Below are 12,451 nucleotides of genomic sequence, written 5' to 3'. Positions count from 1 at the left end.
AACTTATGCACAGTATTACCAACTGTTTAAACAAAACTGCTAGGAAAGAAGTGATGTGAGGGGTTTCTGGGTATATTTTTAAGATACAGCCTAATGTCTTTAAACTTCAGCTGCTTCCCAGGTAGGCTTTGACTACAGTTTCTTTGGCCCCAGGTGACTGTACACATCCTCTTGCTGAGGAAGGCTGCCAGGCCTGGCTGTGAGTGTGGTGACTGCTGTGCACTCTTGTGCCCCTGTTCCCCTCCCCAGCTCCATGTGGAGCCCCTGTAGCTATGGAGGTGAAGGTCTGGTGTGGGGTAGTGCTGTGCTGTGCTTGGGGTAGCACAGCTGTGAGTGGCCACAGAAGAGGAGTTCTTGGTATCTTGTTACAGGTGTTCTTGACAGAGAAGAGGATGAAGTAGGAGAGGAGAAAGCACATCTGTGTGATGTAGGGAATGATGTTAAAGGGTTGGTCTGCAAAGCAGCTTTCACAGCTGGTTAGGCCACTCTTGCTCTGTGGCTGATGAGACCAGGTTCTGTTTCAATCCCCAGGCCAGAATGGCCTTCTAAGCTGATTTATTTCTTGGAGTGTATTGAGATGAGGTCTTTAAATTTTCTTTTCATTGTTGCCTAAGCTATTTAAATATATTTCCAGGCCATTTTTCACTTTTTTTTCTGTCTTGAGAATGTTAACCTTATGCTTTTCTTTCTGATGGAAGCTGCTGTTGTCAGCAAAAGATACAGGAGTAGCTGGTGTCTATCCACAGGCAGGACAAAGTACCATTGGAACATAATATAACTGTAATTATTTGAGGTGCCTGCAGTGAAGTCCACCTAGTGTTACAGGTCTTCTGTGATAAAATTAGCTGTTTTGGCCATAAGTATTATATATTATGGCTTCCCACAGCTATTCCCAGTGCATAATTCTGTAGTGAATGCTTTTTCTCTTCTTTATCACTGCAAAAATATGGTGAGATGACAACTGTGTTCCATGGTAGAGGCAGGGAGAGGTATTCTCTGGAAATGGAAGAGTGTGGAAAGTAAAAGATGAGACACACATGATGCTGGAGTTCTCAGAAAAGCTGTTCATTTACTGCCACGTGGGTCAACACATAGACACTTCTTTTTCACAGTGTACTTACCTACTCTTTACAGATTCTGGTTAATAAACTTTGCTCACATGTGGTGCCCAGCTGCTCTGCACTAAACTTGTATGTTGCTTGGATGTTGGTGGAATTTTCCATCTTTGTTTGCTTCTTAAAAATGCCTATTATTTGAGGAGCTGACTAGCCTAATTAAAACAAACAAAAAAAAAACCACCTAAAGGGTTTTGGCTGTCAGGGGCTTTTCTGGAGAAAAGGAACATATAAGTGCTCTGTTAGGGGTTAAATGCAAATTTTGCCTGGGTAAATTAAGGTCTGATTTCAAATGAAACCTAAAAAATAAAGCTTGCAACATGTAGTTTAATAATTTATGGAGTTAGTCTTGACTTTTGGTCAAATGTGTTTGTTACTTAAGTAGCTTTGCTGCCAACTAAATACATCAGTGCTGCAGAGAGGACATAGTTGAGGTTTTTGAGGTGGTTTTGATGCCAAAATGCCAACCCTAGATGACATTTTAGAGCATGTTGGAGAATTTGACAGGTTCCAGAAGCAAACCTTTTTTGTCCTATGTTTGCTTTCTGCTGCCTTCACCCCAGTGTATGTGGGTGTTGTCTTCTTTGGGTTCATCCCTGAGCACCGCTGCTTCAGTCCTGGGGTAGCTGAGCTGAGCCAGCGGTGTGGCTGGAGTCTGGAGGAGCAGCTGAATCACACAGTTCCTGAGTGGGATGGCCATGGGTCCAGTTACAACAGCCGCTGCAGGAGGTACGAGGCGGACTGGAACGCAACGGGTGTCAGCTGCACTGACCCTCTTGGCAGCCTGGTGGGCAATGGGAGCACTGTTCCCCTCGCTCCCTGCCTCGACGGCTGGGTCTACGACTCCCCAGGGAGCTCCCTCGTGACTGAGGTAAAGACAAATATGCCCCGTTTACCTTGTCCCCTCTGTTAGAGGCAAGCTGAGGGTTGTGGGAAGGGGTCCGTGTAGCCTTGGCTGTGTTAAAATATCGCCTGCTTACCTGGAGAAGGGATTGTCTCTCGCTGTGAGCTTGCGCCAGGGGCTTTGCAAGTCATCTGGTCTCTGTCCTTGCTCTGAAGTGTTGCCTTGGCTGCTCAGCTTGAGAGCAAAGCGTATTTCAGCAAATAAATCCCCAGGTAGATAAAGTCCAGTTCTGAATGAAACTTCTGTCACATGAGAGGTCCAATTGGTGGAGGTGTGTAAACAGTGCAGCTTGCAGTGCTGCAAACAAAACTGGACAATGCAAAGGTCTTAATTTCTTCCCCCCACGCCACCCCCCCTTTTTTTTTTTAAATGAATAAAGTCTTTCAAAGTTTGTTTCAAATATGAATGAATGGCAGTCGAGGGGTGGGCAGGGGCGGAGGAAGGTAATGGCTTCCCACAGTTAAACAGCTTAAGTCAGGAATAAACTGCAGAAAAGCTGATGGCTGTTTTGTGTTCTCAGAAGGGGTGTGAATAAACTGAAAATGGTACTTAAGCTACTTGCTGTTCTTTAGCAGTTTAGGTGCTTTAACTTTAAAAATAAACCAGTAACTGGGATGACAAGCTTGATTTCATAATAGAAAGTTCCACCAAATTTTTAGGGATCATCGAGGTCAGGATTCTTTCCTTTATATGTCTAACACAAACAGAGGAGCAGATAAATTCTGTGCTCTTTCAACTTTAGAATTTACAGTTTTGTGAGAGTTTGGAAGTAGATATAAGGTGGTGTACTGTAAGTGTACTTCTTTCAGCAAGATATGGGCTGTATGATATTAAAGTGAGGAAGTCAGGCACCTCAAATGAAGGGTGACCCAGGCTGCCTGCACAGCACAGCTCAGCAGGCACATCTTGCTGCAAAAGGCTTCACCAGGTGCTGGGGTCCATATGACCCCACCATCATCACATGAGATTGTTGGAAGCTAAAAACTTGCAGTCTGTATAGATTCATGCAGTCATGCTCTCACATCAGTAGTCTTCCCTTTCCTGCTGAAGCGGGTAAAAGGCTAGGCCCATGGGCCACTTCTTTCACGGGATAACCAGACATGTCACATGCCTGTGTGGGCATTTCATCAATGAGTTTCTGGTTGTGACTGTTCCCGTGAAAGCTCTCAGGCTCTGTTAAGTTGTCCTATTGCTCTGACAGCTAAGCAAGGGAAAGGGTAGTGCAGTGTAAGACATGTTACTTTGGCCAAAGGAAAAATTTGCATATGGAAGAATATTCTCATGGAAAGCCCCACAGAGCATCAAGAGAAGCATCTGGTTTTATGTTCAGGTGCATAGATTCAATTAAACCTAGTTACCAGCAGGATGAGAAAGTCATATTAAGAGAGGGTTTTGAAGTAACTTAGTAGCTTTTTAGTAGGTTTTATGTATATCTACAAGTAAGAATGACAAGTCAGACCAGATGGCAAATATATGTGGATACCCAGGCAGTATAAAGCTTGGTCCTGGATACAAAATACCTGCTTTCCAGATGCATACAAAAAGCTGTTTGAAAAGCCCAGTGTGATCATCAGATCCATGATGGTTTGATCAACAAAGGCCAACACAAGTTAGGGTGCCAATTTTGACAGGTAATAGCTCGCCTATGTTCTTTCCAGCAAAGAGATGAGATGTGAATTTGAAATACCAGTAAACTGCTCAAGGGCTTGTTCCAGTTTTTAATGTTGGACACTTGGCACACAGAATTCCTACTAACTTAACTGACAAAACAGGAATTGACTCAGAAACAAGTTTAAATCTTTAAATGAAGTGAAGGAGACTTGCAGATGTGAGCCAGCTCCTCATTTCACTCTTTTGCCTCTGACTGTGGTTGCTCCTTTAGTTTGACCTGGTGTGTGAGGATTCCTGGAAGTTGGACCTCTTTCAGTCTTCTGTGAATGCTGGATTTTTTATTGGCTCCATAAACATTGGCTACATCGCAGACAGGTATGTGTGGGCTGACAGTAAAACCCTCTGACCTCCCTTATTGGTATTCAGGAGCCAAACTTAGATAAAGGTTGTGCAACTGATAATCTCTGCTCTTCTCAAAATAAGGCCAACCACCTGAATGTTTAGTCACAGTATGAGGAGCAAGTACTCTGCTTCTTAGGTTATACTTGGTGGTTGGCACAGATCTGCTCAGCGAGTCCTGCAGCCTGCAAGGACTATTTCAGTACCGTATACCCCAGACTTCCTACTGTGCCACATCAGAACCCTGGGTGTTAACCAAAGCCAGGAATTCCTGTTTGGGAGTTCCCACTTGATCTGTTACACTCTGTGTGGCTACAGCTTGGGAACATCTTGCTTCCTTTTGAGAAACTTAGAAATTGTTCGCACAGAGATTGCCAGATGGGTGCAGCAGCACTCACTGTTAAAAAGCAGAAATCTCTTTAGCTCCCTGTTCAGAGTCAGCAGTCAAACTCCCTAGTTCAGGCACCTGATGTTAAAGAGGAACAACTGTCAGTGTCTGAAGGCCCATTTCCCTCCTTGTTCCCCTCTTGCCTAGGACTGTTAAAATAGCAGGCTCCCAGTTGCTCCAGCTGTGAAATGCAGCCCCCTCACAAGGAGATCCCTACATACTAGAGTTTTGAAGATTAAGATTGTGATATATAAACCCTTTATAAATCTAGTGCATGTGGTAATATCAGAGTCATAATATCAACTTATTTTCACCCTCCATATAATATTTGTAAATATGGGACTATTCTTTCTTTTCTGAAAGTTTTTGTGGAATTGCAGAGCAACTGTCACAGGAACTTTTCGTAGATTAGAAAAGTAGATAAGTGAGTAATGAGCAAAGAATAAAAGCATGTCTCTATCCCTTGTATAGCAAAATTGGATCCCCCCTCCAAACCTCTTACTACTTTAAAATGCCTGTGCTTTCATTACTAGTGGTTTGCTTCATGTGTATTATTTTCCAATCCAGGTTTGGCCGTAAATTTTGCCTCTTAACCACAATTCTTGCAAACATTTTCTGTGGAATCCTTCTGGTCTTTGTGCCCACCTACCTGTGGATAGTCATCATTCGGTTCATGCAAGGGCTGGTCAGCAAGGGCTGCTGGACTGCAGGCTACATCCTGGGTGAGTTCAGGATCTTCTCCCAGGCATAAGACTATCTGCAGAAGATAAAGGAGAAAGCTCAATCCAAAATACCTGAACAAAAACCATTTAAAAAATTCCTCCCATGGTGTTTTATCTCAAGGAGTTTTCTCCCTCTTTGACTTCTCAAGATATTTTCAAGCACTGTCATTAGAGAGAAACAATTGTAGCTTTCAAAGCTCAGTCAAGTGGTGGTATATGAGGGCTGTTACCTTGAGACAGGCTTCTCCTCCCCTATGGCACAGCTCACCTTTGCAGATCTGGGCACCTGGGCTCCTCTTCCTCCCATCACGCTCTGGCTGGGGAAGGTGATGGCCCCAGGCAGACTGCATCTGCTCCACACAGGATGATGACAGAGGAGACAAGAAGAGGCACCTGGGCTCCTCTTCCTCCCATCACGCTCTGGCTGGGGAAGGTGATGGCCCCAGGCAGACTGCATCTGCTCCACACAGGATGATGACAGAGGAGACAAGAAGAGGGTGGGGAAAATTTGAGGCATTTTTATGGCACAACGAGCATTAAAGGCCAAACAGAGGCTTTGCAGCCTAAAAATAACTGAAGAACAGCTTGTACTTGCTGAGAAAGACAAAGTGTTTGTGTATCTGTGTATCCACTTGTCTGAATGGAGGCTAAGCCATGAGAGGTGCCAACCTCTGTGGATGCCTCTCCCAGTGCCCTCCACCAATTGTGTCTGGTGGTGAAGCACCACTGTGTGGCCAGGTTAGATTTGGGGCCATCTCAGGACCATTTTCTGGTGCAGGGTAGAGAGTTCCATGTGACTTCTCTAATTTCTCTAGAATGGAGTTCAATCTCTTCTATAAAATAGCCAACACCAGGCAATCACTCAAGCAGCAGATTAAATATTTTCAATACTGACTAACAGAGCCTTATCTGGGCTAGGACATCAGGTGGCTCTACCAAATAGCTCTGAGTGATGCAGTTCACTGTGATAGTGGTAAAAAATGTCAATGCCCTAAGCCTCCATTAAGTCTTTTAGTGGGGACATCTTACTTGTGCAGTTATATAGTGTCTGATATAAATAAAATTAAAGCACCTATCTCACAGTGCAGACTATCTTCTGCTAAGATGTGATTGCTCCTTCCAGTGCATTTCTAGATGCTTGCTTAAATCTAGATGCTCTTAAATCTTTTCTTGGCACAAGTGAAATCCTTATCATCTCTTCTGGGGAACTTTATGCCATTTCAGAGCACAAAGTCCCTTTCAGGACAATGACTTACCCTATCCTGACGTTTTCCCTCAGTTATATCTTGTTATTTCTGGATTCTCTTGAAACTCTCCCATAAAAAAGATATCACCCAGAATCAGCCCCAAAGCCCCCTTAGACTTGTATCCTTTCCCTAAGGGTAGCCGATACTGAATGCCCAGGGAAGGGTACAAGGACAGAACAACCTTGTTATCCTGCTCTCCTGAGGCACTTGTCTACACTTCAGCTGCCTTTGGCTCAGTCCTACTGAGCCTGAGGAGATATCTTTGTGCATTATTTGGCCCAGCAGTATTAGCTACTCTGTAATTCCAAAACCCAGCGCTTCCTTTAGCTGCTAAATAACTGCTGTTATTTTCCTAATCAGTTTGCTTTCTTGACATCATACAACTGCACACAAAATATTGAGTGCAGTTGTGCCTGCCTGCTGGAATAGTTACTTTTAACTCTGTATATCAACAAGATGGGGTTGGGTCTATGTTGTGATGTGGAGTTGCAAAGTGCAGATGAATTGTGATGCCATCCTGACCAAGGAGCTGTGTGCCATCCTGTGATACAGGCTTTTCTTGCATGCTTGGAGTGAGATGCAGGCTGAAAGATGTCACTTTGGAAACAAAATATTCTGCTTTGTTATTGGGTTGGAGACATTGTGTATGTTGGCATGAGATTTTACAATGAAATCCATCTGTGCACTTTGACGAATGCTTGATTTACTCAAAGATCTCCATGACAGAGGACAGTACTGAATGTCTTATGCCAGTATAAGACCGGGAGCAGTGTCTTCTTCTCTACTGAAGTTTGGGTGACAGAAAAGCAAACCTTCCTGTATAAGCATGAGGGGGTTTTGTCCAGAGACATGCTGGGAAACTCATGATTACCAAGATGGTTTCTTCAAGGTGTTAGTATGGTATTGGTCTTCCAGTGTCCCCACATAGCAAGTTACTCCTGCTCTGAGTGCTTGTGGCATTCACCTGTCTTTGTGTGTGTTTGCAGTGACAGAAGTTGTCGGTCCAGAGTACCGGAGGACGGTGGGCATCCTCTACCAGACAGCCTTCTCCGTTGGCCTCCTGGTCTTTGATGCCATCGCTTATGCCATCCCTCACTGGCGGTGGCTGCAGCTCACTGTCACCCTGCCAACCTGCTTCTTCCTTCTCTACTACTGGTAAACGGGCTTGTGTTCTACCTCTGCCCACAACCCAAAAAAACAGCTTCTCATGCTTCCTGAGGCTTGATACTGAAAGACAGTTGGTATTCCTTTTTGGTTGTGCACACTTCTTGATGCAAAGAAGAGGTTCACAGCAAAAAGGAGAGGGAAATATAGGACCCCTCAGCAACTGAGATCTTACTGAATCTTAGCCTCTGCACCTCACCTGACCTGTGTTTAAAAGACAGATCAATTTGAAAAATACTAGGGGAAAAGTGAATTAATATAATTTATTATTTTCTTTAAGCATTTCATAAAGGATAGTGCCTTGGCATAATTTAGTGGACTCTACACTGAAAATATGGTTGAGATATTGTCTAATGCTAACATAACTGTAATGTGTTGTTAACATATTATTCTAAGGAAAAAAATTTGCAGTTTTTTGTGGTCCAACAACAAAAAAAAAAGCACGTGGGCTCACCTTAATTTTTATTTCTCCCCTCGCTTTTTAATTGATATTTTTTGGTTTGAGTGCTTTAGATTTTAGAAATTGTCTGGATGTGTCTAGAGGTTAGGAATAGTAGAAAAAAAAATTTTGCCTTCTTCCATATTTTTGAATTGGTAAGCCAGTTCTAGCTTGTTTGCTACTTCTTAACCTGTAATGCCAGCACTGAAAAATGGCTCCCTAAGAGGAGCCATTTGTGGTTTGTGGTGAATGGGATGGCTAAGATGATAGCACTACTCTCACTCAAATCCCTTCCCTGATTTATCCTTAATAAACTCTTCTTTGATTAAAGCCGCTACCTCAACTGCTCCTCTTCTAATCTCAGCTGTGGGATATACTACTTTTCCTGACTGGGGAAGTGGGAAGTAACAAACAAAACCCACCCACATAAACAAAAAAGCCATCTGCCTCTATTCAATCAAAGCACTCTCTCCTAAGTCTGCATACATGGAAGCACTATGTGGGCTTTATGTTTTGGCATATGTCATTCACTTGTGTTGTAGGTGCCTCCCAGAGTCTCCCAGGTGGCTTATATCTCAAGGAAAAAATGACAAAGCTATGAAAATTGTCAGTGATATGGCTAAAAAAAATCAGAAAAAGATCCCTTCCCATTTTGAGGTGAGCTCAGGGTTTGCTTGTACATGTAAATAAGCATCACCTTCCATCAGTTCCTCCCAGCAGAAACCTAATGTCCTATGTACTGGCTCTTCCATAGGATATTAAATTTGAGGAGGAAGACTGTGGAAAGCAGAAACCTTCACTAATTGACCTTGTCAGGACACCACAGATGAGAAAAAACACACTCATTTTGATGTACAACTGGTAAGAATATAATGTGGGAGAGCTGTTTTTGAAGCTGGTTTGGAAAACTCCTTCAGGACACTGATCTCTGTTCTCTGACTGACTAACAAATCCAGGATTTTCTTCTCTGCCCAGGTTCACAAGTTCTGTCCTCTACCAGGGGCTCATCATGCACATGGGAATAGCTGGTGGGAACATGTATCTGGATTTCCTCTATTCTGCACTTGTTGAGTTCCCAGCTGCCTTCATGATCCTTGTCACTATTGACCGTGTTGGGCGACGCTACCCCTGGGCTGTGTCAAACCTGGTGGCTGGGGCCGCCTGCCTTGTCACAGCCCTGATCCCTGAGGGTAAGTCACCTGAATGAAACCTTGTGGGGGCTTTCCACCCTGTCATCCAGGTCCTCCATGCTGCTTAGTGAGGGTCCCTGTGCTCATGCAGTGCTAACTGTTTCCATTCCCTCACTTACACAGGTGAAACAAGGTCTCTGAAAAACACCAACTGACATGGGATCAGAGGTCCCCCAAAATAACACTGTTGTATTAATTGACACCTGCTAAATGACTGGGATACTTTTAAATGTGTTGAATGCATTTCCTCTGCAGATATACATTGGTTAAAAGTGATTACTGCTTGCATCGGGAGAATGGGAATTACAATGGCTTTTGAAATGGTTTGCTTTGTAAACACTGAACTGTATCCAACATACATCAGGTAGGTTCATCCTCCCCTCAGTTGGCATTTGGCCTGGAAACAGTTGAGGCTGATGTGTATGTTGTGTTTTATGATAAGTTATCCTCAAGTGTGTCAGAGCTACACAAGTACTGTTGATAGATGAAACACAATTAAAGTGCTTTAAAAAGGTACCTTAATAAAGAGAACAAATGTACTTTTAGACAGGAGAAAACACATGACTGAAATAAAGGGAAAAGTGGAGAAAACCAGGGTGGGTGAGGGATCTGAAATCCCACACAGTGCTTAGATTTGTCCTGCGTAAGGCTCAGAGTTGTGATCCATCCCCTTCCAACTGAAGTACTCTGATGCTAACATGATCCCTTTGCTACTGAACCAGGAATCTCGGGGTGATGGTTTGCTCCTCCTTGTGCGATGTTGGTGGAGTCATCGTCCCATTCATTGTCTACAGACTGGTGGAAGTCTGGCATGATCTGCCACTGATTGTCTTCAGTAAGTGCCACCTTACCTCCTTGCTGGCCTCTCCCAGGGTGCAGCAGTGGGACCCGAGTTTAAAAGGAGGGAAAAGCCACTGAGTCAGCTGCTGTAAGTTCAGCAGAAGCTCCTTGCTATCTGTAAAGCCATAGCTTTCAGTTTATGACAAGCTGGAGCTTGTTTATGCATTCATATCTCCTTTGCCCTTATTATTTCTTCTTGCATTTTAAAGGAAGTCAGAGGTGAATACAGGTTCGACAGGTGGCAAAGACCTGAGAAAAAAATTGAGATTAATATTTGATGGATTCAAAGCTGATGAATTACTGCACTTCTGTGAGATATATTGTCTTAGTCCAGGAGTCAAACTCTAGAATTTCACATAACTAAAGAATTGCCTGTTCAATGGAATACAAGTATGGCTGTTATGCTTCACCTATTCCTACAGTCTGTTAACTGGCTATTGTCCAGCTATTTGGAAAGAGGCTGGTAAATAAATGCAAGATAAGTGCTTGCAGACTAGTGACCTGAACTCTCAGTTCAGGGTCTGCAACACTTTTCCGAGTCTTTAGATCAGCACATTATTTATGGAAAAATGTATTGAATAAAAATATGCAGTTTTTAACAGGGCATCTAGAAGGTGCTTAGTAGATTTAAAATATATATGCCAAATATGTACAAACTGGGTAAAAGGAATTATCAGTGGAGAAGTTAATCACATTGTTTAGGAGATAATACGTTCTGTATGTATTTTCTAATCTTATGTGAATAGCATAGAAATAGAATATGTTTTCTGGCATACTCCTGCAATGGAAAGGGTTCTTTCCACTATAAATCCTTCCTCTAAAGACAGAAGGTTTGTCTGTCCAGTCTGAAGTGTCCTAGTTTGGTGCATAACTCACAAGAGAACTTGTCTTTTTGCTGTCTCTATATGGCAGCCACATACTCCAGAGGTGGCATGGCAGTTTTGCATATAGAGGCTTGAGGTGCACACCTTGTATGAAGAAGATAAGAAAATGCCATTGACAAGTCCTTTCTGTCAGGCTGTAGTTGGTATATGTTTACAAACTCTTTGTGTCTTGTTTGATTTGAAGCTGTTCTTGGTTTGATTGCGGGTGGATTGGTGTTGCTTTTGCCTGAAACTAAAGGAAGAGTTTTGCCTGAGACTGTGGAGGATGTTGAAAACTTTCACAGGTGAGCCGTGAAGATGACCTCTTACCAGCTTTCACTTGAAATTGGGCAAAAACTCTGTCCAGAGGCCCTTGGGGAAGCCCAGGGGTTACTTGGCTGCCTTCTTTGTTTCCAAGAAGTTGATAGTTAATTTCAAGACTCTCACTGGACAGACTTTGGACTCCTTTTACCACATGTTCACCTAGGCATCTGAAAAAAAGTAGCCCAAGCCTTTACTGTCTTGCGAATAAAACTGCACTAGTCTCTCAAATGTGGTGCAATAATAAACATTGTGTTTAAAGAAACCTTAATAGCAGAATAAAAAAAGGACAGTCTCGATAGCAGCTTCGCATGTGGTGTGTGAAGCACCTGCATCTACTAAGAAGCCAGAACAAACCTAGAAGAATAGATAATTTTCTTGGGGCCAAGGCAGAGCAGGTGAAGAACTTGAAGTTAGGTGCTCACTGAACACCTTAATTCCTGGTTGATGTTCATGTCTTGTTATTCTTGCAGGCAAAGTGCTCCAAAGGCCAAAAAAATCTATCTCCATGTCAAAACAGCAGAACATGACTGAAGAAGGTGCAACTCTTGCTGGGTAGTCTGCTTTAGGGCAGTAGCATGGAAAGGTAAATTGGAATAAATACTCTCTGAAAAGTCTTTCCTCTGCCTCTTTTATTTTATTTTATTTTTTTTTAATTTTTTTTTTATTTCTCTGCATATTTTTTATTTACAATGTTTAGGGTTTTCTGAGGGGATTGTCCCTATTGCTGCAGAGTTGCTTCCCTCTCTCTATATAAAGATAAATATATTTTATAGCTGGGAAATCTTTTACCAGCTCTGTGGACTTCAACATGGGGAGAGATCTTAACTTGGGAATGGTGGGATCCATCCCTCCATGAAGTCTGCCTTTGTTTTTTCTTACAAAGGGGCAGCATAATATAACAGAGACTTATGTCTGTTGGCGAATCAAGGTAACTACAAACCTAGTTCACTCATGTTACAACTTGAAATAGATTTGCACAGACTTAAAAAAAAATTATTTTATTTTCTCCTATTTAATTGGCTATTCACAGGGATGGATAAGATGGGCATGGGGCAACTCCAGAGTGTGAAGAGGAGTGCATAGGTGAAAGACTCATAATATTTCATAAGGTAATAGCCTTATAAGTGTGCCCTACAGGGGCATTCCTTTGGAGTGAGCTGGGCTCAGGCCTAGGGACCTGCAGGACCCTGACCAGGGGTCCTGTGTCTCAGGCAACATCAGGGACAGCACTGGGTCTGCCAGGAA

General features: G+C 43.0%; 1 protein-coding gene across 1 annotated transcript; it reads left to right on the top strand.

Annotated features, from left to right (window-relative positions):
• The first annotated feature begins 1,483 nt into the window (after positions 1-1,483).
• Positions 1,484-11,820, top strand: LOC108496731 (solute carrier family 22 member 2-like). The gene is made up of 11 exons (XM_017813711.1): positions 1,484-1,986; positions 3,902-4,005; positions 4,985-5,139; positions 7,373-7,541; positions 8,532-8,646; positions 8,744-8,850; positions 8,965-9,179; positions 9,435-9,543; positions 9,902-10,014; positions 11,088-11,187; positions 11,677-11,820. The coding sequence occupies exons 1-11, from the start codon at positions 1,576-1,578 to the stop codon at positions 11,735-11,737; spliced, it is 1,659 nt and encodes a 552-aa protein (XP_017669200.1). The 5' UTR covers positions 1,484-1,575; the 3' UTR covers positions 11,738-11,820.
• Positions 11,821-12,451: the final 631 nt, after the last annotated feature.

This window comes from Lepidothrix coronata, unplaced genomic scaffold (assembly GCF_001604755.1).
Source record: "Lepidothrix coronata isolate B3197 unplaced genomic scaffold, Lepidothrix_coronata-1.0 Scaffold42, whole genome shotgun sequence".
NCBI classification, from domain to species: Eukaryota; Metazoa; Chordata; class Aves; order Passeriformes; family Pipridae; genus Lepidothrix; species Lepidothrix coronata.
This window is presented reverse-complemented; position numbering and strand designations above follow the sequence as displayed.